The sequence below is a fragment of the Ambystoma mexicanum genome, chromosome 12 (genome assembly GCF_040938575.1).
Source record: "Ambystoma mexicanum isolate Mex_15411 chromosome 12, UKY_AmexF1_1, whole genome shotgun sequence".
Classification (NCBI taxonomy): Eukaryota; Metazoa; Chordata; class Amphibia; order Caudata; family Ambystomatidae; genus Ambystoma; species Ambystoma mexicanum.
The window spans coordinates 1,055,567,539-1,055,593,812 of record NC_090936.1 but is presented as its reverse complement, the minus strand read 5'-3'; the positions used below and the strand labels follow the sequence as shown (position 1 = coordinate 1,055,593,812).

At 46.4% G+C, this 26,274-nt stretch overlaps 1 protein-coding gene across 3 annotated transcripts in view; it reads right to left on the bottom strand.

Moving 5' to 3' along the window:
• Nucleotides 1-13,607: 13,607 nt before the first annotated feature.
• SMKR1 (small lysine rich protein 1) overlaps nt 13,608-26,274 on the bottom strand; it is a 32,886-nt gene continuing 20,219 nt past the window's right edge. For all 3 annotated transcript variants that reach the window (XM_069627764.1, XM_069627763.1, XM_069627762.1), the window contains exon 3: nt 13,608-14,312. In XM_069627764.1, coding sequence (XP_069483865.1) covers nt 14,094-14,312 — 219 coding nt within the window. In that variant the 3' untranslated portion in view covers nt 13,608-14,093. The remainder of the gene's footprint in view (nt 14,313-26,274) is intronic.

Sequence of the window (26,274 nt, the reverse complement as noted above, 5' to 3'; positions counted from 1 at the left end):
GAAGGACAAGGTTCTCCTGGCCACTAACCCGCACTTTATCCTGAAAGTGCCAACGGCATTTCACAAACTTGCTTCTATTGCTTTACCCTCGTTTTTTGCTAATGCATCCATGCCAGCGGAAACGGCCCTGCATTCTCTGGACGTTAAAAGGGCCCTAAAGTTTTATCTGAATCGCACACAGGACTTCCGGAAGTCAAGGCAACTGTTTGTGGCATATGGGCCGTCCAACAACAGGCAGGCCATCTCCAAGCAAGGACTTTCCCGATGGGTTTCCTCTACAATTTCGTTTTGCCACACAAAAGCTGGAAAGCCTTTGAGGAGTGCTCCTAAGGCATATTCTACAAGGTCCACTGCCTCGTCGGCGGCACTGTGGGCTGGGATACTACTAGTGGACATTTGCCTTCACCAGGCATTACTGTCTGGGGCAGCAGCATGCGGAAGATGTGCAGGTGGGGCGTGCGGTCCTCCAACGCCTGTTCCAATAAGGTAGGCCCCGCAGCTTTGGGTTTTTTTCTGTGGGCTTTGTCACTTGATGGGTTTGTTGTCTCATATATGTGATTAAGTACTGTTGGTTGGTTTGCCTGTCACACACCGCCACTAATTGGTTGTACTGCTTTGTAATCTATTCACAGAATTTGAATCTATGAAAGATCCAATGCTGGAGAAGGGGGTAGTTTCTTACCTGTAACTCCATTTCTCCAGCGTTGGTATCTTTCATGGATTCACATGCGCCCGCCGGCCACCACTGCAGGCAAACCTGGGTTCGGGTTCCCTCTGCTTTGGAGGTTAAAATCTGAAGGGAAGCCGCGGGGCTATTTATACCAGACGTCCTATTGGTGGGGCCAAAAGCACCCAAAAGGATGTTGATAGGACACTAAAGTGTTGAAGTTTTCCATAGGAAAACGCTAAATTAAAGTTACTGAGGTTTCCCAGCCTGACGACGGGGAAATATTCACAGCATGTGAATCCATGAAAGATACCAACGCTGGAGAAATTGAGTTACAGGTAAGAAACTACTCCATTTCTGTTCACAGCTAAGGATGGCCTGTTGTGATCAGAAATGACCATGGATGGCCTTAAACACAGGATGACCTTAAGAAAGGCACAGGAAGCGGGAGGCACAGGGCGGACAGCAAAAGGGGAGGAGGGGGGAAGAAGGTCAGTCGTAGGAAGGAGAGATGGTTGATGATACCTCAGCTCCATCTGTCTGTGTCCAGTGTGGAAGGGCCAAGGTGCAATGTGAATTACTGGGGCCTGCCCTCCAAACAAAGGTATTAACAACTGGCGACGAGAAGGAAGGGGAATCCCACGTTCATCGGCTGCGCTCCACTGAACCGAACGGCTCCGAAACGGCACTCCACCACCCAGGCAAGACACTTCAGTACTCCACTGGAACGGCACTCTGCCATCCATCCACTCCGGCACTCTGCCGTCCACATAGGTGAGTCCCGCCACAGGCACCTCATACAGCAGCAGCACTCTACTATCCGTCCTTTGGCCCACATAGGCAAGTCCCATCACAGGTACCTCATACAGCAGCAGCACCTCGCTATACGTCCTTTTGGCCGTCCGCTCCAGGCGATTCCCGCCGATGGCATATGTCCTGCGAGAGAGCCCTTCCATCCACCAACCTCCTCGCAAGTCTGCAACACCCAGCTTCACCTGTGCCAACGCCGTCACTGGGCAGGTGTCTAATGACTCCACCGGGTGCCAGGGGCCGGTGTCACTGATCCACCAGAGGATAGACTTCACCATCTGACACAGGTAAGGCCCGTGTCACCCGCTTGCCAAGTGCTGCGCACCCTCCCCAGGGTTCAGCTCCGCCCCTGAGGACACTACACAGCGAAGCTTCTTTCCGCTGCCGTTCCGGATACTTCTGGGATTACGACCCTCCACTACACCTGAGAGGAATAGGGTCGCGGGGAGAGGACCGCTGCAACTGTAAGGGTCTCGATACAGCCACACAGTTACACCCAGTACCACTTCAAACAAAGCGGGGGGGCAAAGAACACAGGGACGGAAAGGATACCCAGGACGACTTCCACGTCAAAGGACACTCCAGTTCCAAAGGTGTGAGGGAAAAGAGGAGGCCATACACAAGCCAGAAACCTGAGCCGGACCAAGCATCACCCGCAAAGGGTTAACTCAGGGTACTGGAAGGCAAAGGAGCATTCCAGGGAGACAGGCATGGAAGATGAACAGGAGGCCCAAGAAATGGCCCAAGCAACTACCAGGTCCAGAGCGCTATTCCTAAGAAGACCAAAACCCTTCCAACAACAGCCACAACAGGACAGGGGCCCACGGTGGGAGGAATGGGTAGAAGAATTCTCAGAGTTCATGAAAGTGGTAGGGGACAACAAATCTACAGCCCTCCATGACATCCTAACCAACCTGGCTGCAAAAGAGATAAAGGGAATCCTTAAAACCATTCCACCGCAGGAGAAAACGACATATGACCTGGCCATCTCCGCTTTGAACAAGAGACTGGTTGCACAGCCAAACAAGGATTTTGAACGATATGAATTCAACCGATGCCAGCAACTGTCAGATGAAACAACGGAAGACTTCGTCATCAGGCTACAAAAGAAAACATCCCATTGCGACTTTGCCAACTTCTCCAATGAGGAAGCAATACGGCTGAGAATAATAGAAGGCTGCAAGCCAACGATATTTCGAAAGCACCTCCTCAAGAAATCTCTCTCGCTGGAGGAAATATTAGAGCTGGCCTGTATTTATGAAAGGGTGGACGTGCAGGCTGCAAAGATTGAAAACCCAAAGGAGGCTGGCACCGTGACTGTCATGTGTGCAGACCGCCCTACACTGCCCCGTGACCTATGCAGCGCAGACGGAGCACCTCATCAATTAACAGCCCAGCAGAGCCGAGGAGACCAAATGTGCTACAGGTGTGGCCTGTCGTTTCCCCACAGGGGACTGTGCCCGGCAATGGACCACCAGTGTACCAGAAGTGGGAGGGAGAGCCACTTCAAAGAGGTGTGCAGGGATGGAGTACTCTTCCCGCCAACCGGCTCAAAGCCCTACAAGGAAGAATGACAAGAGCGTTGGACGAAATGCACCTGCGGGAAACAGGAAAACAAGCAGAGCCACCGGATGGGTACTCAAGAATGGACACACGACCACATGGAGAACAAAGGGGAAATACCTGGGAGTGGAACTAGAAGAGCCCAAGCAGTCAGAGGACGAAGTGGCCTAAATCTGGTGGACTGACCAAAAGAGAGTGTAGCTCAATGTTAAGTGGGGGGTCGGGGGATTTTGTGATCAGAAATGACCATGGACGGCCTTAAACACAGGACGACCTTAAGAAAGGCACAGGAGCGGGAGGTGAAGAGGAGAGAAGAAGGTCTGTCTTAGGAAGGAGAGAATAAAGGGAAGGTTGTTGATACCTCGGCTCCGTCTGTGTCCAGTGTGGAAGGCCCAGGGTGCAAGCGTGAATGTACTGGGGCCTGCCCTCCAAACAAAGGTATTAACATGGCCCACAGTCATACCTTGTGTGTAAGGGACGCAACATGACTCCTTTACTATTAGTATTTTTATGGTCTCTAGATTGGTACCCTATAGGAATTATCTTCACCCATCCTGTTTTATGTAATAAAATCACTGAACTTTACTGATGACTCCTGTGTGGTCTGTTGACACTTTGCCAAAAGACTTACCTGCGGAAGAGGGATATGAACCACACTGGGTGCCAAAACACCAATGTTCTTCTCATGGACTTCACAGTCCTGGCAGCGAAGCCATTAAGAAATGATCACGAGTCACTATCATAATCTGGATATAAAGAACGGATAGAAACTATTTGTGGGTCATTCTCACAAACACGTCCCTCTTCCAACATTTTTGACATCTTGCAGCTCATTAATCCATCAACGGCGGAAATGAGGGGAATTAGCTACCACTAAAGAAACTGTTCACCAGGGCTCTATCAAGCTTCCGGGGTGCCTTGTGTGCAATCGTTCGGGGGATTAGGGGGATGGAACAGGTGATTGAGAGTATCTCTGAAGCAAACTCTTTAGCAAGGTGAGCTATTTTACCAGGATTGGTGCCTATAACCAGTAGGCTATACAGCCACCTCTGCAGCAGGCATGGCAACATGCAGAGCTATGTGACTGAGTTTGGAATATGTGAATGATGGGCTATCTCAGCAGCTTACCTTAGGTGATTTTCATAAAGTGTAACAGGGCTTCAGGGCTACTGTTCACCAGAAATCTATGCAGAATTTGTGAGGTACCTTTGAACTGACAGCCCTTGAGGCCGTTGGCAGCGAGCTATTATCCTCTATACTGACACTTATTTTTCCACCCTGTAAAGGACACAAGTCTGCAATGTAAGCATCAAGAAGTAGGTTTTGTGAGAAGTTTCCAAGCTGCACACATATTAAAATTGTGATGCCAAACCCAAAAAAAGATGAACACGAATAGTGTATATGGGGGCACAGGTAACAGGATAAACGTGCAGATGACTGTCGAGTTCGCCTCAGCAGAATTCTTGTGTTTGTAATGAATGATGTCACGTCCCACCATCTCTTTGGAACTCACTCTCATTCACTAGCCAGTCCTTTATTATGTACACGCCTGATAACTCATTGCCACGAGTGCCTCCCAAGGTAGCAACTATTCACATGGGAGGATGAGGAGTCCTGTTGTGCAGCAGCTATAAAGAAGTGATGCAAAAACCCAGAAAGTGGTCTCACAGTGCAATACTGTCCTAAGAGCGCTTTGTTGGATGTATCTGAAAGTGGTTCCAAACACAAATCCAGGCTGCGCCAACTTATCTGTACAGTTGGCTAATAAGTATTTACAACTTTCAGTCTGTTTATGGCTGCACCACATGGACATTGAGGGACGTTTCTTGGGGCATGCAAAGTGGGTGGCTGGAAGGGTTGCATGTAGTTTGATGTCACAAGCTCAGATATTTGCAGTCTGCATTAAAGACTAATTTGCAAGCACTGTTTATATTTGGCTTTTTTTTGCTTTGCCTTTCCAAGTACAAAGAAAGAAACGGGACAGCAAAGACCCTGTGGAGTATGTTTACAAGATGGCTCTTGTCACAGAGCATTTTAAATCGGGTGAGATTAGAGGTAAATGACTGCAGGCACAGCTGTGTGTGGAAAATTGGCAATCACTATTGTTAGGAGGATGTCCCTTAAAAAGTGTGAATATTGTGTGATTAGAAATAGGAGAGGTGTATGACAAGCTCCATGCTGTGCAAACCAAGGACTACAGGTAGTAGTCCTTATTATGCATTTTTTTTCATTGGTGAATTTAATTCTCCATAGTACAGCTGTAAAACCAAAGAAGATTTGTTTAGGGTCTCATTGGCTAGGGATGGGAAGATATTTGCCCTACAGCCTAAATTTTAGACTGGACTTCATCACTTAATCAACGTGTGTGTGATCCAAGGCAAATCATTTAATCACAGTGTGCTTTAGCTACCAAAGTTGAGTCTAGAGAAGTGACTCAGTTTGCAGTGCGCACTAATACAAAAAGCCTCTTTCATGGTTATTGAAAAAGTGAACAATATAGTTCGACAAATACAACAATTATGGGTTGTGGATATTGAGCCCCATTGTGGCAAAAAATCATCATCAAAAGATTTTATGTCTAGAAATGAGTGTATTGCCCTTTAGATCTTAGTTATCGGTGCTGGTACTGATTGTTTAGAGGTGTTTCAATTAATTATATCTGATAAAACATTCGCACACGGGGAAGGGCGCCCAGCCAATCAGTTGGCCGGACAGCTGGCGAGATTACACAATACCCGCCTGCTGTCCCAGCCACCCGAGCCCTTCCCTGTGTAGCGTTTTTCGTTTTCATTTTACATCGGGAGATCGGCTGCGCAAGCGGACAGGGCCTTTAACTGCCCACAGCCTCAGCGGAGGCCCTCATTTCGCTCAGGCCTGCCTTAGCTCGGGTTGGTGGGCCGTTACAGGCTGTGTCCACGCAGGCAGAGCATGAAACATTAGTCTTTAATGGCTGAAGAGGGCTTATCTACTCTAATTATGCATTCAACTGAGAGAAAAAGCATTGCAAAAATAGATTATGCAACAGCAATAAACACTTTTGTAGAAGCAAAATGTAAGAGAATGTGATTTTTACTATGAATGAATAAATGCAACAATGGAAGGGAACCCTTGTATGCATTATTGTTGTATTCTTTGCCACGTCTATGTATTGTTATTATTGTATATATTATAATGATGTCATAATGTTGGGAAAGGGTTGCAGCAGGAGGTTTCAGTATAGGAAGTGCATTCTTGTGTTGCACTCTGGGCGCTATATTATCTACAAACTGCCGTGTGGACAACCTCCCAAAGGCAAGCTGTCATGGCTTACCAGCCCTGGTCGCTTTGGTCCTCCTGGAGGTTTGCGCCGGGGATCACGGTCTGCTCGTTCTTCGTTCTGCCGGCGACAGCACAAGTCGCGCCTAGAAAACCTGCAGACTGGTGCTGATTTGCTGCGTCTGAACGTGTGGTAATTGTTTACCTTGCTCAGCGCTACCTTCCTTGCTTCTTTCTCTCTGTTCCCCTGGTTACTCTAGTCCCCCCTTCCTGCTCCTTCCTCTGTTCCTTCCTCTGTTCCTCCTCCTGTCTTGCCTCATTGCCTTCAGTTCTTACACTGGATCCTCCCTGCCTGCCGTGTTTGTGCCCCTTGAGCTCTGTTCCACTGGACTTTTCTCTGGAAACCCTTGGACTTACCATCAGACAATACATCCAAGTTTTTCCTCCCCATTGGAAGGTTCTTCTCCTGGAAATCGCTGGCAGTTCCTCCGGAGATCACGAAGCCTGAGGTTATCCTTGCAGACAGGGTGGCGCCTGGAGAGGCTCACCCCTATCTGCATGAGACCCGCTCCGAACGGAACACCCACCATGAAAAGGTCCAAAAGAACTCTACAACAAAGAAATCACAGGTGAGCCAGCCTATAGAACTGGAGGAGTCTGACAGCTTGAGACGCCCGCAAACCATTCAACCTGTGAAGATGGACCCAGTACAAGACCTCTTATGCAGCATGCAGTAACTCAGCAACAAAATGCAAGCCTTGAAGGCAGAAAACTCTGCCTTGTGCCAAATGGTGCTGTCCAGGGATCTCCTTGCCCAAGAAGGCCCTTCTTTTGGAACTGTCCTGGAAAAGTTTGACGGTGCTCCAAAGAAACTATGATCCTTCTTGAACTCATGTTTGGTTCATTGCACCTTTAAGCCTTACTTCTATGCCATGGACAGAGCCAAAGTTGGCTTTATCGTCTCACAGTTGACTGGCAAGGCCCTTTCTTTGACAACTCCTTTGGTCTCAACTGAGGATCCTCTACTAGCCAACTATGTGGCCTTCCTAGCCGGCTTCCGGGTGATGTTCGACCGCCCAGACTTGATGTTCTCCGCACAAGAAAGATTGCTTGATAACTTACGTGACCAGGTTTGAACAGTTTGCTACAAAGAGGCGGATTGGTCGCAGAATGCCTGCTTTATGCTATTTAGAAGGGGCCTGAATGAGGAAATAAAGGATGAACTAGCTTGCGTGGTGAGACCAACAGCTTTCAGGCTCTTCTTGATTGACTTTAGAGTTCAAGACAGAAAGGCTGAAAAAAATAAGTCATCGCTTGCCGCTGCCTAGAGCTGAATCTGTACCCCCGACGTCTCCCGGATCTTCCACATCTTCATCCACCGACCCAGAACCTATGCAATTAGGTTCCCTGAGAGGCCCTCTAACCACAGAGGAGAGAAACCGAAGAATTGAACAGGGCCTTTGCCTATACTTTGCTTCATCTAAACACATGGACCGGAATTGCCCGATTGTACCTCCTCAGCGTTCAGGAAATGCCAGCTCCTGTTCCTGAATGGAGCCAGTAAACGGACGGCTGATGATTATTTTTTTCAGCAACTATTGAGTCTCCAACAAGAACCTACTTAGTGGTCCTCCGAGTAGCCCTACAACTGGAAGACAAGAGCATAATTTTCTTACAAGCCTTAGTCGACTGTGGGGCAATGGGGTTATTTCTCTATGGCGACTGGACAAAAAGCCACACAATCCTTTGCGAACAGAAAGACCAAGAACAGACTGTAGAAGGGATAGATGGCAGACCGCTTTCCTCTGGTCCCATTACTCAAAGATCGAAACCGGTGAGACTACTCATAAATAACCATGTTGAGTACCTACAGTTTGATATAATAAGGGCTGCACATTATCCATTGGTCTTGGGCATGCCATGGTTACATAGATATAATCCCTACGCTAAATGGACAGCCGGAACCCTATTTCTCGGATCTGAATTCTGCGTATCTCACTGTCTCCAAGCGAAAGTTGAATTAACCAGCCGGAAGACTGTGCTATTGAAACACAACCCAATGCCATTGTTCCCTTTGGGAGAATGTTTATAATCTCCTCTCCAGAAAAAGAGGTGGTATGACAATACCTAGACGTCAACCTAAAAAATTGCCTGATTCGCCCTTCTTAATCTCCCACAGGGGCTTCTCTTTTTTGTGCCTAAAAAGGATAGATCCAAACTCCATCCCTGTCTGGATTATTGAGGGCTCAATCAAGTTACGCAAAAGGACAAGTACCCACTGCCGTTGATCCTGGATCTTCTTGAAGCCCTTCAGGGGGCTGCCTTCTTTGCGAAAATTGGATCTTCCAGGAGCTTACCACCTCATCAGAATAAGATATGGGGATAAGAGGAAGACGGCATTCCGGAAGCCTTTCTGGCATTATGAATACCTAATAATGCCCTTTGGCCTGATGAATACCCCTGCTGTTTTTCAGCGGTGGATGTACCGGATTTTGTCTGACATTCTTTTCCACTATGTAATTGTGTACCTCAATGACATTTTAATATACTCTTGTACGCCAGAAGATCATTGAGTAAACGTTACCAATGTCTTAACTTGTCTTCGAGAAAATCATCTATTGGCTAAACCAGAGAAGTGCCAATTTCATGCCACTTCTATTCCTTCCCTTGGGTTCATCATCTCCCAATCAGGGATCTCCATGGACCCTTGCAAAGTCACAGTCATAACTACATGGCCTCTACCATTGTCAGTCAAACATATCCACTCCTCTTGGGACTTGCTAATTTTTATAGGAAGTTTATACCGAACCTCTCTGCTATTGTTCAACCGATTGTACACATTCTCAAGAAAAATATACTGGGCCTCATTATGACTGGCGGTAGCCATGCCCTTAATAAGGGCATGGCTGCCACCAAAACCGGGTCCCCTGAATGGCGAATTACCGGGCCATTCCGAGTTTGGAGGGCCCAGTAATTCCTCCTTCAGGGAAACCATGCCTGGACCTTCCCCATTCCCATTTGAGTCCCCATAGGGCTCAATGGGAATGGGAGCGGGAGATAACAACGGACTGATTACGACCGGCCCGTTGATATCTCCTGGGTCCCCTTGCGAGACCCGGTAAGGACGCCTGGTTTTACTGGGTCCCGCGAGGGAACCTCGTAATCTTGCGGAATGGGTTTAACGGGTCCGCCTCCATTAGCGGCACCCGTTAACCCATTCCGCAAAGGTTGTAATGAGGCCCACTGTTTCTTTGATCTACCACACAGGAATAAGCCTTTCAACTTTAAAGGAAAAGTTTACGAAAGCTCCTGTTCTCTGTGAACCGGACGCGAGAAACCTTTTCATAGTGAAAAACTGATGCATCAGATGCAGCTATTGGAGCCGTTCTTAAACAGGTCCAAGTCGACAACAGGGAACATCCAGTAGCTTACCTCTCAAAAACTATCTCTGACAGCGAAAGACACTATTAAGTTATGGGGAAATAAATTTTGGCTTTAGACAAGCCTTTCTAGAGTGGCTACATCTCCTCCTGGGGACGGCGGAAGTAGTACAGGTCAGAAGGGACCATCGTAACCTGCAAGTTCTTAAATCTATGGAATACCGGAACAGTAGACCGACCCGGTGGGACTATTTCTTGACTCATTTTTATTTCTGCGTGACATACATACCAGGTACTCAAAATCTGGTTGTAAATGCTCTTTACCATCGACCACATCTGATGGAAGTTCAGCTCATTCCTTTTCCCAGGATCTTTCAGGAGAAGGTATTTATACAACATCGACCAATTCCTGGAAAGAGGTCGTTGAGATACTACCTCATCATCTGAATGGCAATCATAACCTCAGTCTAACCCTTGGACCTTACAGAAAAAGGATGGTCTTCGTTTTAGAGATAACACACTGTTTCTACCCTCCAATTCTACCTGGGAAGAAGCCCTCCACCTGTTCCATGGCACCTTGCCTGATGGTCATTGGGGTGTTTCAGCCACTCTGCATGCTCTGCAGAGGCAGTTCTGGTGGCCAGCTATGTCTCGTTCTGTAAAAGAACATGTGCGTTCTTGTGTCATCTGCGCACAAAATAAACACACCAAGGAGAAACCTGTTGGCTTATTACATCAGCCGGAGCTACCCACCAGACTCTGGCAAATCATCGCCACTGATTTCATCGTCAACCTACCTCCTTCAAGGCTGTACTGCGATTATGGTCACCATTGATTCATACTCTCGGATGACACATTTTACTCCATTAGCTAAACTTCCCTCAGCGGCCAGAATGGCTAATGTGTTCCTGGCAGAGATATTTTGTCTACATGGTCTACCTTCTACCATCATGTATGATCGCGGAAGTCAGTACATTTCAAAATTTTGGGCAGAATTGTGCCGTTTACTTGGGCTGAAACGTGCCTTATCCTTTGGATACCATCATCAGAGCAATGGGATAACCGAGAGAACCAATCAAACTCTCGAGCAGCACCTTCATTGTTTGTCTACCCAAGTAAATGATGATTGGGGTTCTCTCATACCCCTTTGCGGAATTTGCATACAACAATGCTCATCATACTTCTTTAAAGACCAGTCCTTTTTTCTGTACTTGCGGATATCATCCACAAGTTTTTCATTCGATCCCCATGGAATCCACTGATGTTCCTGCGGTCGATCAGTCGGTCAATAACCTGACCTACATCCATAAAACAGCTAAGGATCACCTGCTGAAGGCAAGAGAATCGATCAAATGCTTCACTGACAAGCAACGTAAGGACAGTCCCAGGTATGCTGTTGGAGACTTGGTGTGGCTCTCTTTTAAATATCTTCCACAACATCTCCATCCGTGCAAACTCTCCGCCAGGTACTGCAGACCTTTTTCTATAACCAAACAGATCATGTTACCTTTCGCCTTCACTTACCTCAGACTTGGAAGAGAATCAATCCGGCTTTCCACATCTCGCTCTTGAAGCCGTATAGGTCTTCCTCACAGAAAGCAAGCGCTCCACCGCTACAGCTTTCAGACGAGCAACAGATCAAATTTGAGGTCTCCAGAATCTGTGACTCGCGTTTCCCAAGAGGTCATCTACAATACCTGGTGGATTGGAAGGACTATCTACCCAGTGAACAGTCCTGGGAACCCGCTTCCAAACTTTCATGCTCCACTCCTTCTACGAAGATTCCATCCATAGTTTGCTTCTGGGCAAAGCCAGACTGGCCAATTTTCGAAGGGGGCACACTGTCATGGCTTACCGGCCCTAGTCGCTTTTGTCCTCCTGGAGGTTTGCGCCGGGGATTGCGGGTGCCATTTTTCCTTCCAAGGTGGTGCCCTGCTTTACCTTCCAGAAGCGGAACGAGCGGTCTACTCGTCCTTAGTTCTGCCTGCGACAGCACAGTCGCGTCTAGAAAGCCTGCAGACGGGTGTTGATTCTCCGCATCTCAGCATATGGTAATTTTTTACCCTGCTCAGCATTACCTTCTTTGCTTTGTTCTCTCTGTTCCCCTGGTTACTCTAGTCCCCCCTTCCTGCTCCTTCCTCTGTTCCTCCTCCTGTCCTGCCTCATTGCCTTCAGTGGTTACTCTGGATCCTCCCTGTCTGCCTGCTGTGTTTGTGCCCCTTGAGCTCTGTTCCTCTGGACTGCTCTCCGGAAACCCTTGGACTTACCATCAGATAATACATCCAGGTTTTTACTTCCTCTTAGAAGGTTTTCCTCCTGGAAATCGCTGGCAGTTCCTTCGGAGGTCACCAAGCCTGCGGCTTATCCTTGCAGGCAGGGTGGCGTCTGGAGAGGCTCGCCCCTATCTGCATGAAACCCACTCCAAACGGAACACCCACCAAGAAAAGGTCCAAAAGAAGTCTACATCAAAGAAATCACAGGTGGGCCAGCCTATAAAACTGGAGGAGTCTGACACAAGCCCCTATTTTTCTATATTTTGCTACTACTGTGAACCACGGCTAAACATATAGCCAGTGAAAAGATTCCCTGCGGTAGATCTTGAATTAAACATGACATGTATTGCTTCAAAACTCATTTACCTACAATGTCACAACACTAAATATATAAATTGACAGTTTTTTGGTAAGCAGTTCCGTTTTTTTCATCTACAACTCATGTCCGAGACCGGTTTTCTTCTAATTAGTGAATTTGTGAATGTTGCAGCAGAGGTTGGAGTGGCAGCCAGATGAGTTGTATGGTAGGTACATGCTGCTTGGAAACCGACCTTTAAGTTTGCTGATACCATCCCAGCTCACATGTAAACTACAAAAAGAAAATAGATTTCCAGTTACATGATTTTGTTTGGCCTTTCAGATTTGTGATGTAATGTGGTCTTGTGTAGGACATTTTATGACATTTTGACAGTATCTTCTCTTGCATTAAGAGAAAATACCAATTTTATATGCAGCAAGGTTGTGCGCTACAGAGCAGACAGACTGCTCACAGTTTGGTCAGTTCAGGAAAAGATATGTAATAAAAAATGAACATGTTTTTAATTGCAGATAACTGTGCAGGCATGTTACAGAAACAAAGGTGTGACTGCAAGTGAAAAAACAAAGTGGTGAAATTCATCTGCATAGTGTTCCCTTTGTAATTGGGGGTGGGTGCCTTCTGCAGATAAGACTTTGGCTCCATGGTTAACGCTGCCCTGAGGTTCATGTTAAACTACTATGGAGCTCCTTTTGTACGTGGATATAACGTAAATGCAATGCATAAAAGGATTGTACGCCTTCCATTCAAGTCACACCTCATTTTCATTGGCGGCGGGGTGGAACGCAACTTGCGTTTCTGCCGCCTCCCTTCCTCTCTGCCATACAAATGCCCAAGCATTTACGGCGGGATGCATTTTCATGTTGATGCGAATGCTGGGGATCCCTATTGGGCCCGTGGCTTTATACACCAGCATAAAGCAGGCAGACTCCACAGGTATCCATTGTAAATTAAACACTGCCCACCATGCGTTCATGGTAGGAAGCGTTTACTCGTTTGCATGACGGAGTTCAAATGTGCAGGGCAAAAGGCAGCATGCTCCTTAGTATGACGCCTTTTGCCCTACACCTTTGCACTCCACTGTGCAAATGATGACAATTTGGTGGCGGGAGCAGTGCACGACAAAGTGCATGCGTACAGATCCCTGCAGCCGAATTATGTGGAGACTCTAAAATGAACTTCTACAACCTAATCGACCGAGGATTGAAAGCCTGAAGGGGAATATTGAAACATGTGAATCTATGAACAAACTAATGTGGGATAACTGTTATGGGCAGAATAGTACGGATATACTACAAGCTATGAGAACAATATACCATACTCAGAAATCTGAAAACAATAACTGAAAATGGAAGCAAGAACTTTATTGTGTCAAAGGCAGGCATGGAATTAAGAATACATAATAACACTAGGGCGTCAACGGGGCCTGATTTACATATTGTAGAATAAAGGGGGCAGCAAAAGCTATGCGCAGCCAGGTCAAGGCAAGCACACGTAGCTTCCATTACAGTAACAATACATTCAATGAGAATGAAGAACTTTATTGAAAAACGTGCTCTAGGGGTGCTGGATCCTTACTGGAATAATTGAAAGCATGAAATGAATGAATTGTAATGTATATGGCTATTCCCACTTGGCACATCAGTGGTTGCTGTCTCAACATCTTCCATTATTAGACAAACACTGAACTGAATACAAACATGGCGCCTAAGCAGGCACATCTTGGCCTGCAAGTATTAACTTCATACTGCAAGTCCTCTTAACACTGGCACCTGCGCATCTTGATTTGTGGCTATCTAATTTAGTCTTTTGTGGTTTAATCCGTCTTCTTATTTCTTCTTTCCCTTCCCTTTCTTTTTTGGGGCTCCAGCCCAGCCGAAGCCCCGAAATGTCAAGCAGTCGGCTGCATTGTGGGAGATGTAATAGGCATTTAGCATGGCAGCCGGGCTGAGGATATCCTCTTTTGGCTCTGGGGCTTTGGTCTTCTTGGACTTTTTGCTCTTGCTGCTGCCCCGAGATTTCTTTGATCCTTTGCCACCTTTCGCCGGCTAAAAAATAAAGCCACAACATTATAACTGAACATTGACTGTTATAGTTCCGAAAGTGCAACACAATCAACTAAAGACCCCTTTGTTCCCTAACTGCTTTGAGATGCCGGTCTCCCAAGTTACCTCCAAAAATATTCTAAAACAGAGGGATGCCTACTGCAAAAGGAAACAAATTACCATCCATCATTGTACATATGGCGGAATATCCACATCCATTTGTAACTTTGCAGGTGTGCAGCATTAGGTATGTACTCGGTTGTATATGGGATCAATTAGTAGTGTACAATAATATGGATATAATTCAGTGGTTCACTCTCTTGTCTTCTACTGCTATGAGAGGGGAAGCTTCCTGGAAGAAACCCAAGATGGAAAGCCATTAGTGCAGAGCTCACAGCTGTGATTGTATGCAATAAATACAGCAATAACAATTGAAAACACAGGGGCAACCCCCAAGACCAGAACAAGAGCCAACAGCAACTTCACCAGACTCAGGGATTTAAAACCGGTATTGACTGACAGAGGAGACACAGAAATCCAGCAGCAGGATGCACACGGTTTACTGTGATTGTATTGCTGAAATAACAGCAGTGGTCGAAGTGAGCGGGAGCGGTGCTCCTATACTTTTTTAAATTACCTGGTACAGCTCCTATACTTTTATTTTTAAAAGAAACCGTTCTGGAATGGTTTTGTTTTAAAATAAAAGTGTAGGAAGAAGTTGAAAATTCACTTTCAGTGCACTGCACTGAACGTTCCTTTAAACAGCAGGTGCAAGTGTTTGCGGGTGTATTGTGTGTGGGAGGGGTTGTGGCAATGGGGTTTGTGGGGAGCAGGGGCAGGCCAGCAGGGAACATAGTTCCGCTACTTCTTTTCCTACACTTCGACCACTGAATAACAGTAACGTACAATTACAAAGTGCAATAAATATTGCAAGAAGAAAAAATATCGACATGCCTTTTACATTGCCCATTGTAAAATACCTTTTGTGGGAGGGTACCCCTTCAACCTCCTCTTGCCTCTCCTACTCCTTTCAAATAACATTTTTTAAATAATAGTGCCTTTACAGAACGTTTTCTAACAACTGAGTGGAAAAAGCCATACAATTTACCATCAGTTATATAGGGGAGCATAGGAAAAACTCCAATTGGTGCCAGGTCACCAATAGTACACAGGAACACCTTACAGCAAATGTTCATGCTTGCTGTGTCCAAAGAAAAACCTTGAGTCCTGCATCAACAATATATGCCAGCACTGCTGAGGAAAATACACTTTCAGGCTGCTAGTGACCAACATATGCCAGCACTTCCACTGTAAAAACATGTTCACCTAGCCCGTGCCTACTCTATGCCAGCATCAACATGTAAAACACATTTCATGCTGACTGTGACAAATATATGCCACTGTAAGATATTTTCATGCTGGCTGCACCCAATGTATTTATTTTCACAACACTGAAAAGTGAGGGCAAAAAGGCTTTGAATGAATATAGATTTCTGGCATTTCTCTGAGCAACCCTTGCCACGGCTGGGGGATCAACAGAGCAATCAAAACCAATTTGAAGTTTTTCTATAAATCTTTCTTTTTTTGGTTTGAAAATATTTTTATTGGTTTTTACATAACAAAGAACAATAATCATATAACACTGAACTGCCCCCAGCCTCAGCAGAGGTTCTGTCCGTCTTTCTCCCCTTTCACTTGTTCGATAGAGTTCATAGGATGTCTAGTATTTTATCTTGTGTGGGCACCACTGTACCATGTACTATGTAGATAGGTGAGCACCGGGCCCCATCAATTTCTGAATCTCCCTTGGTCTCCCTGTATCTTGTATTTCACTCATTCCAGTGCTACGAAGTTCCATATTTTGTACAACCACTCCTGTATTGTTGGGGGGTGGGCTTGTTTGTTCCAGTTTTGTGCTATTGTTAGCCATGTTGCTATTAGCAGGGTTATCAGGCCCACTGCAGTGTCTTAGGTGGTGTCTTTGCTTCCGGATCCCACATGCCACACCACCAGAAATTGTCCCCCAGTAGGTCTAGCTTCGGGTATATTTCATTCATTTGGTTCCGGATTTCCCCCCAGAGTTCGTGTAGCCTTGGGCAGTTTCTCCAGATATGCTGCCAGTGTCCCCTAGTGCTTTGCATCCTCTCCAGCATTGATCGGATATTTTGGGGAACATTGTGTGTAATCTTTCTGGTGGATAGTGCCATTGGAGGACCACTTTGATCCACATCTCTCTTAGTTGGATTGCTCTCGTTAGTTTGGGAATCGTTCCCCATAGGTGTTGCCAATGGTTTCAAGCAATAGGCCCCCCTGTTGTTGTCTCCCATCTCCTCAAGTAGTTCCACTGTATTTGCTCTTCATTGTCATTCAAATGTTTGTATAGTTTGGAGACCAGATTTTTTATCCCATATTTGTTGTAATTAATTGTTCAAAGGGCGACAGTTGCCTTGTGGCTGCTGCTTTTACTTGTGGGGCGCTAAGCCAATGTTTTAGTTGGTTGTATTGGAATCTTTGTCTTCTACCCCAAAGTCTTGGGCATAGTCCTCAAACGTTCCCAGGATTTGCCATTGGTACATAAACTCAATTTATGGCATCCCGCTTCTTCCCATTTCTTGAATGCCTCCTTGGCCATCCCTGTGGGAATTCCGGTTTGCCAAACAAGGGGGAAAATGGCGCTGGTTGCGTTGATAAGGTTCCCTGGCCAGTTGCCTCATCCTATATGTCCAGCCCTGCGCCTAGTATCTCACTTATCCTTGTGTTAGGGTGTCTCTTCTTTTTGTCCAACCACATAAGTCCCTGAAGGGGTGATCCCACAACCGCCCTGTCTTGTTGTGCCCATATTTTACTTTGGTCTTCCCTTAGCTATTCTGTAATGACCCTGAGTTGAGCTACCTCTTAGTATCTGCGGAAGTGTGGGAATGCCATCCCCCTTTTGTTCCCAGAGGCCGTGAGTGTTGTCATTGCTACTTTTGATTTTTTTTTCTTCCAAATATATGTGTTTATGGCCTTACTCAAAGGGCTAAAGAAGGCTTTAGGGACTCTTATTGGAAGCGTCTGCAAGTAGTACAGTAACCTTGGCAGGGTCACCATTTTTATTGTCGTCATGCGGCCCCACCACATGACCATGAGAGGGTTCTGTTTAGTCAAGTCTGTTCTAATTGTCAATAGTTGGGGATAGTTTGCCCATACAATTTGTATACTTTTTTTGTGAGGGTAATGCCTAGGAATTTTATTCCCTCTTTGGCCTGTTTTATTTGAGTCGTCTGCAGATAGATTGAACATTTCCGATTTTTGTTTGTTTATTTTCAGTCCGAAGATATTCCCAAAGTCTTCTAATTGTTGTATTAGGGCCGGTAGTGATTGTTCCGAGTTTGAAAGGGTGACTAGCATGTCGTCTGTGAATGCTATGATTTTATGGGATTTCCCCACCATTTCTATACCCTTTATTCTGGTTGACTCTCTTATTTCGACTAATACCGGTTCCAAATATATGGCCTAGAGGAGCGGCGATAGTGGGCAGCCTTGTTTAGTTCCCCGTCCCAGGGTGGTTTTGTCAGTTACTATGCTATTGAACGCGATTCATATTGATGGGGTTGCATAATTAGCTCTTATCTGTCGAATGTTTTTTCTGCAACGAGTGAGATGAGGATCGCTGGTTTGCGTGTTTTACCCGTTTTCTCTATAAGGTGGCAGATTCTACGTGGGTTGTCAGAAGTTTGTCTGGTTTAAATCTTTCCTTTTAACACAAAAAGGATTGGGGCATGGATGCACAACTAATTTGGCTGGAGGGTCGAATGTACCACACAAGTCACATACAGTTGGCAGGACTGTCAATGGAAATAAGCAGGCGGTATGGGTGTTGGTGCATAAATCTGAGTTAAAAACAATGATGTGGGTTTTGAGGTGTCATTTTTATTTATTGCTGTTTTTTAAGTGTAACCCATGTGATACATGGCCTTCTAATGCATCAACACTTATCAGGTTTTAAATATAAGTAAAACTGCAGGTATTAGGATGCAAAGACAAAAACTAACTTGAGGTCAGGCTTGAGGTTCATCATTAAACTCAGCTGACTTGGAGGGCTATCCATCGTCCTGAAGGGCTGCATTTGGCCCATATGTTATGCACCACTGGATTAGGGGAAACTGAGTCGCTAGCGGTAGGAACAGAACAGCAAAACAAACGGAATTGCAATCAACAGAGGACCAGCGTCCTCAGTCCTACCCTCTCTCCTTATGTTCAAATCTGCCTCCTGAACAATTCAAACAGTTATTCACAGTCTCTGTTATTTTATGGTGTCCGGACCACTTAATTCTTGGCATCTGTCGTGGCTCCTGCATCATCACGTGCTTTGAAGAACCAAACGGTTGCGCCAGTGGCACTATGAGCAGCAGTTGGTACTGGTATCAGTTTAGGAAGCTGGGATTTTGCCTCACTGGACTTCTCCAGGGGAATGGATGTAGGAGTTGGCCACCTGCAGTCATGTGGCGATCTGCCTGAGCAAATTTTCATTGTGGTAATTAAGATGGCAGTGCTTTACCACCTCTGCCATGATGCATGTTCTGGGTGAACTAATCCGGCTCTACCGGTTGCTCCAGGGGTAGTGGGTAGTGCTGGGTAGGGGGGTGGGAAGAAGGGATCTAACCTCAGAGGACTTTGCTGGGTGAACAGAAGTAGGATTCGCTCATCTCTAGTTATATGGAGGTTTACGCCTGATCAGACTTATCTTGTGGTAATTCATAGATTGGTGCTTTTCCACCTCAGAAGGCCACATGTTCAGGGGAACCAATCCTCTTCTGCCAGTGGTCCAGGGGCAGCAGGTGGTACTGGGAGTGGGTTGAAAAGCAGGGATATAACCTCGCAGGACTTCTCCAGCATCTACATATTATCAGCTACTAGTCTAGTTTTAACAAATGCAGGCTGGTTGGCATCCACACGTTCTGATAGAATATCCCCATTTTTCTTGCCAGTGCTTTTAACTAGATCTCACAATCAGTGTCAATTAGTCTTACCAATCTGTAGCTACCAAGCATGGATGCTGGACAGTACCTCTTCAAGGGCATCGCAATCGAAGCATGCAGTGCACTTTCAGGTAGCTGACCCCTTCTATCCAAGTCCACATACACTCCACGCATCACTTTAAACAGACTCACTGGCAGGATCTTATAGATCCTGGAGTTAAGTCACCTGGCCAGGGCACTTACCGGAGTTCAGGCTGCTGCATGCATTCACCAGCTTAATCGTTGAAAGATCCTCCTCCAGCTGTGCAGTCTCAGTCAACCCCACCGAAGAAGGCTTGCTGTCTGGCTCGTATAGCTGCTCATAATACTTTCTGAACTGCTAACTGATCACCTCTGGGTTTCAAGTCGGGTGCACAATGTCCTGGTTAATGCCGGCAATGGACCTTTGGCTTTCAGCTCGCTTGGCATAACCTGAAGGCTAATAACCAGATACTTTTACAAAGGTAGCGGGCGCCCCTCTCTCGCAAGAACAGACATGATAACCTGTTCAGTGGTTATTAACCACTTGAGAGTTCGCAGCCACTGCTTTTACTCACTGTGCCTTTCACAGATGGGTAATATCCATTTGCATATCAGTCTTTGTCCTGCCCAGGGGCAGTCCAGCACCGAAATACAATGGCAATTCCAATCTGAACGAGAGTACCACCAGCAACCCCATACACGTGTTTCACCCTTGTTGGGGATCATCAGTGAGGTGAAGCTGATGCCTCTCTAAGCACAGTGAGAGGGAGACCACGTCTGGTTGCCCCCAGGAGACCTAGGGTTACCAATCCCAGGTTCCTTAAAAAATAGTTTTACAAAGGTAGCGGGCGCCCCTCTCTCGCAAGAACAGACATGATAACCTGTTCAGTGGTTATTAACCACTTGAGAGTTCGCAGCCACTGCTTTTACTCACTGTGCCTTTCACAGATGGGTAATATCCATTTGCATATCAGTCTTTCAGTCTTTGTCCTGCCCAGGGGCAGTCCAGCACCGAAATACAATGGCAATTCCAATCTGAACGAGAGTACCACCAGCAACCCCATACACGTGTTTCACCCTTGTTGGGGATCATCAGTGAGGTGAAGCTGATGCCTCTCTAAGCACAGTGAGAGGGAGACCACCGCTACCTTTGTAAAACTATTTTTTAAGGAACCTGGGATTGGTAACCCTAGGTCTCCTGGGGGCAACCAGACGTGGTCTCCCTCTCACTGTGCTTAGAGAGGCATCAGCTTCACCTCACTGATGATCCCCAACAAGGGTGAAACACGTGTATGGGGTTGCTGGTGGTACTCTCGTTCAGATTGGAGTTGCCATTGTATTTCGGTGCTGGACTGCCCCTGGGCAGGACAAAGACTGATATGCAAATGGATATTTCCCATCTGTGAAAGGCACAGTGAGTAAAAGCAGTGGCTGCGAACTCTCAAGTGGTTAATAACCACTGAACAGGTTATCATGTCTGTTCTTGCGAGAGAGGGGCGCCCGCTACCTTTGTAAAACTATTTTTTAAGGAACCGGGGATTGGTAACCCTAGGTCTCCTGGGGGCAACCAGACGTGGTCTCCCTCTCACTGTGCTTAGAGAGGCATCAGCTTCACCTCACTGATGATCCCCAACAAGGGTGAAACACGTGTATGGGGTTGCTGGTGGTACTCTCGTTCAGATTGGAGTTGCCATTGTATTTCGGTGCTGGACTGCCCCTGGGCAGGACAAAGACTGATATGCAAATGGATATTTCCCATCTGTGAAAGGCACAGTGAGTAAAAGCAGTGGCTGCGAACTCTCAAGTGGTTAATAACCACTGAACAGGTTATCATGTCTGTTCTTGCGAGAGAGGGGCGCCCGCTACCTTTGTAATAACCAGATACATTTCTTAGTGTATTCATGATAGGATCTTCTGGTCCAGAACAGGGCATACTAATCCTGCTCGTCAACAATTCTTTCACCTGAATTTCTTTCTGCAGCATTTCTTGCCTTCCCTCTGCCAAGTCACTGTTGGTGTATTCTCCCTCTAGCCGTTAATTTTCTATCCCAAGTGTCCAAGCTCTTTTGCCTTTGCTCTCCACCTTTCACCAGCCAAGTTCATCAGGGTTCCGCACATGGTTCACTTGAATGCTTCCGAAGCCACTGATATGCTAAACTCCTCTGTACTGTTCACTTGCAAGAACAGTTCAACCTCCTTTCTGATTTGATTTTCTGAGTGTGTAATTCAGAGCAATGCACACTGAAACAGTTGCATGATCTGCCCCAAAGAAACTTTTTTCAGCACCCTTTACAGTGTCATAAACATGTCTATGTTGGAGTAATTCCCTTTGCGCTGGATGTTTGAGCCTCATATATCCCTAAAGTTTCATTCACTCCTCAATCAATGCTGAACATGTTTTAGGATTCCCCTTCTGAGTTCCTGCCTACTGCCACTATCAATCTGGACAACCACTGTGTCTATCACTGCAGTAAGATTATCTCCTGTATGAACCCCACTGTGCTTCTGAATATGTTGCGCTACAGAGTGAAAAAAGTGTGGGCCATCTGCACCTGGGGCATATATGTTCCCCACTAAGATCTCTGTACCCTTCACTTTCAGCGGAATGGATACAATTCTGCCTGTTCTATCCTTTCTATTCGATAATACTGACTGGGAGGTTTTTCATCTGATACCAGTTAGCTCTCCTCACACGAATAAACACAAATAAAAGGCAACACCTGAAGACACACTCTGAGCAAGGCGGAGTACGAGCAGAACTTCCGGGATGAACGTACACGGACAGGAGCAGAGCAACAGACCAAGGGACGAGAGCAGCGGGCCAAAAAAGCCCAAGGGTTCCCTATTGGAGGTTGTTGCCTCTGACAAACCGTGAGAGACGGCTGGAGAAGGCCAGATCCCACAAGTGAAGATTTCATTGTGTTTCAAGGACGCCATCGACCCTCTCGGGTGAATGGTGGAGTTGGGGAGGTGAGGCCAAGCCTGTGATACTAATCTTGACTCCTAAATTGGAAACAGCAAAACAGAAAGAAGCGCACACAGCCGGTGAGTTGGCAAGTTACCTGAGAGACCGGTGTGTGTTAAAGCGAATGAAGTAGCAACATTATATCACAAGTGAAGGCTGCACGCGTGTGGGTGAGACGCGAAGAAAGGCAAACCTGTGAATGAACTTTGAAGTAAAACGCAGTTGTGAGATCAGCGATACTAAGTTACAGTGTGGTCCGGTGAAAGGAAGTAGCCCATTTGAAAGTCTCTGTGAAAGGTACAATCTTTGAAGCTATAAAACGAACAGACAGCAAAAGAGAATTGTAATGAGAGTAAACGTGAACTTTGAGTCAAAGTGGTCCTGCAGTGGTCTGTGAAGAGAGCCATGCACATTCGAAAGTCTTTAACATTCAAAAGGGGGTCTGAACCCGGTTGTGGGGGACCCGAAGTATAATAAGCTTGGGGAAGGGAGCCCCCTGGCAAGTTTGTGTTGAACTGTGACGTGAAAGGTCTGTACCCGGCAGAGGGGGACCTAGATGATTTGTGTGCGGTAAGGTCTGAGCCCGGCAGAGAGGGACCTTAGTGAACTTTGCGTTAGAGTACAATTTTGAAATTCAAGAAAGAAACTTTAACGTAGAAGGCCAGGCAGGCCTCAATCCACGGTTTAGAACTGCTTAGAGTGTCAGAGACCGAGCCAGAGTGTGTCATCCTGCCCACAAGGACAGCCTTACTCCGTGAGGCTTAACGTGAGGAGGAGAGCTAGTTCAACTACCTTTATTCTTTTGAACACTGATTTTTTTCCTTTGTACACATTTCTCCTTTTTACACCTTATGTACAAGAGATAGGGCGGGCATTAGGTTTGTTAGCATATGCCATTTTGATTTGACGGACTCCACTAGGACTGTTTATCGTTTGATGGTCGAGACTATTCCCATATCAGTTATAGGGCAACATAGGAGTTCCTCCGAACCCAACATTTTCAATAAAGGTTTTACAAATTGTATCCATTGTGTCTGTGTCATACTTGTGATACCATGCCTTCCCTACAGCTGGTACCCAACATCTCCTGGCGTGCTCCCCTTCACCCCACCATCCAATAGATCCACCCTGCATTTCATAGGACATGGGGGGCCGGCGCCCACCTGGACCTACAAAGTCAGATGTACTCTGGGTCCCACCTTGGGCCACGCCCACCAGTTACTCAGCAAAGTAGGTGTAGGCCATCTCGATAAACATACCCAAACAGCACCCTCGCAATCACTGCGCCGTCTGACCACAGAACCCTCAGTAGACATACACCCAGCTGGAGGCTAGAACCTGCCCAAAATTGCAGACCTTGTTAAATCTTCCCATGTCTCCCAGCGGGCCAGTGCACTTCTTCCGACTTCCATCCCCCCTCTCACTGTCTCACTGGCAATACCCAAAAGTCTGCGTAGCCAGCAGCTCACAATGATGCAAAACGGCACTGAATGTCATCAGCATGGGTGACCTAAAATGGCCGTGTGTAACAGTGGCACCAACGTGCCAGGTAACACTCACAAGCCACTCTGCTCATTGGGCGTTGTGATCGTCCTCGTGGCTCTTGCTTCAGTAAGTGGCACCTAGACTGTAAAATTGACAGTGGTCCTCCCGCAGCATTATGGAATGTACGCAGCATACATTTGCACAATGTTCCAGGAACAAAACTAGAGAAGGCAAACCTTCAGCAAGTCCATACATCAGGTGGGAAGGTCTGGCACTTCCATTCACCTGTCAATGCTCCAAGAATTAGAAGGATAAGTAAGGGAATTGGAAATAATATCTATATTTGGTGGTTACATTAATAGTGTTAGGTAACTTCAGAAGAGTTCAGCAGAGTTCGTTTCTTTTGTTTCTCTTTTTGCGTTGACTATTTGTTGACCTCAACTGGAGCTTACTAGGCACTGCAGGGGGCAGTTAGAAGCGTGGTGAGGCCTCAGGCTGCTAATGGCGCGAGGCACTAGAGACAAGAATGCGAAGAGCTCTAGTCACACTTCACCCTAACCGTCGTTTAATTGGTAGGATTCATGCAGGAAGGACGTCAGTGACAGCGTTTCTCTGTTGCAGCTTAACACCAGGCTGCAATTCTCTTCCAGAAGCACAAGCTGCTGCAATGGTCAGAGACAAACCCGACTAACAGACGCTATTCTCCAGGAGCACGAGCATAGGCTCGCAAGTCAGACACTACACTTTAAGAGCAACTAAATTTCCAGGCACTCACTCAGTTAAGTGTCTGTTCCATGAAGCTGCACACTAGCTCAGCATCTGCAGAGGGAGTTTTCTTAGCCAATCAACTGAATTTAAAAGAAAGGAAAAAACGTATATTTCTAAAAGGTATTATTTGACATTTTCACAGGGTTCGAAATTGATGGGAGCTATTTCGCTCATGCTTCTAGCCCAGGAGAGCTTGGTTAGCTTGACACCAACAGCTACCAGAAGCTACTTTTGGTTCACTAGGAAAAAGGCAATTATAATGGACAAAAAGTTTAAATATACATCTGATGTGGAAGTTAGATTTGTGGCAAGCTCTGCACTAGCTCCAGTTTCCCAGGGGTAGCTCCTCCCTACGAGGCCATACCCTATACCCAGGAGATGCGTATAGCTCCTGCTCAATAAATCTTAATTTCGACCCGTTTTCAGTACATAATTTACGTGCACAAAAATATTAGCTGCTTTTGATACAATAACAAAAGACTGAATGGATCCGTTTTAATACCCCCTTGTGGCTCTAGGTATCTTTCAAGCTTTTCAGCACCGATCTCAAGCTCTACAAACTTTCTAAAACTTCTCAACATCCGTCTCAATCTCTGTGTACTTTAAGCTTCCCAACACCCCTCTCTGGAAGGTGCTTTGCAAAACTAAGAAACACCCCGCTCAGGAAATCATCCATCCCAGGCTCTAAGCATCCATCAGCACCCCTCTCAGGTGCTTGGCGCTTTCTAAAACATATGACTTCTCCTCTTGGGGGCCATCTTGTAGGCTTCCTAGTATTCCTCTCAGGACATTGGTGCTCTCTAAAACTTCTCAACATAACTCTCACATTCTAGGAATCTTTAAGACTTCCCTCCAATCCTCTCAGACTTCAGGTGATCTCTAGAACTTCACAATACCCCCCTACGCTCTAGCAGTCTTTCAGGCTTCTCAGCACCCCACTTAGGATCTAGGCGTCTTTCACGCTATTCAGCTACCCTCTCAGGCTTTAGATGCTTTATAAAAACACCAATGCTTCTTTCAGGGTCTCAGTGTTTTTCAGGAGTAATTTCCAACATCAGCCCGAAGGCATGGCAACCAGGGAATCGAAGTCAGAAGCTGTCTCTGTCAGACTCTCAGTAAGGAGGACTCATTCTCCTTCAGCAACCGTGGTCTTTTACACCCCTCCTCTTGAACCCTGAGTTGCAAGGTACCATCTTTCCCTTTCCTTACTTTGCATTCACCCATGGAATTTTATCGCTGCCCTTTTACCATCATGCTCAGCTTTTAGGCTCCCTTCTCATGACCAGGAAATGTCAGGTGAAATAAACTCAGCCAGCCTACTTGAACTTTGTCAGTTATTCTCTTGGTTTGGTTAAGTCACCACATGAAGTTGTTACATTTTGAGGTAATGTCATTTTTAGGAAACACGCTTATTTACTGCTTATTTAAATGGACTAGCAACAACACACACCAGCACGTTCCTAGGATAACATTTCTCAACATGGACAGTCCAGGAACAGCACACGTGTAGCATCTCGATCCCGCTCCCGCAATGCTCGTTTTGATTTCGGCAGGCAGAGCACACTTTCGTTTCTTCAACGCTGGAGGTTGCCGTGGAGACGCGGGGGTCGCTTCGCGTGGCTCCGTACCATGTCACGTGTCAAACCAGGTGATCGCGGCAAGTCAGGGTCCGCCCACCGGCAACAGAGTTATAACGCTCCTCGCGGGTGAAGACGCTGCTTCTAATTGGCGTTTTCTTAGCTACCTTATCTGATTACTCGTGTAT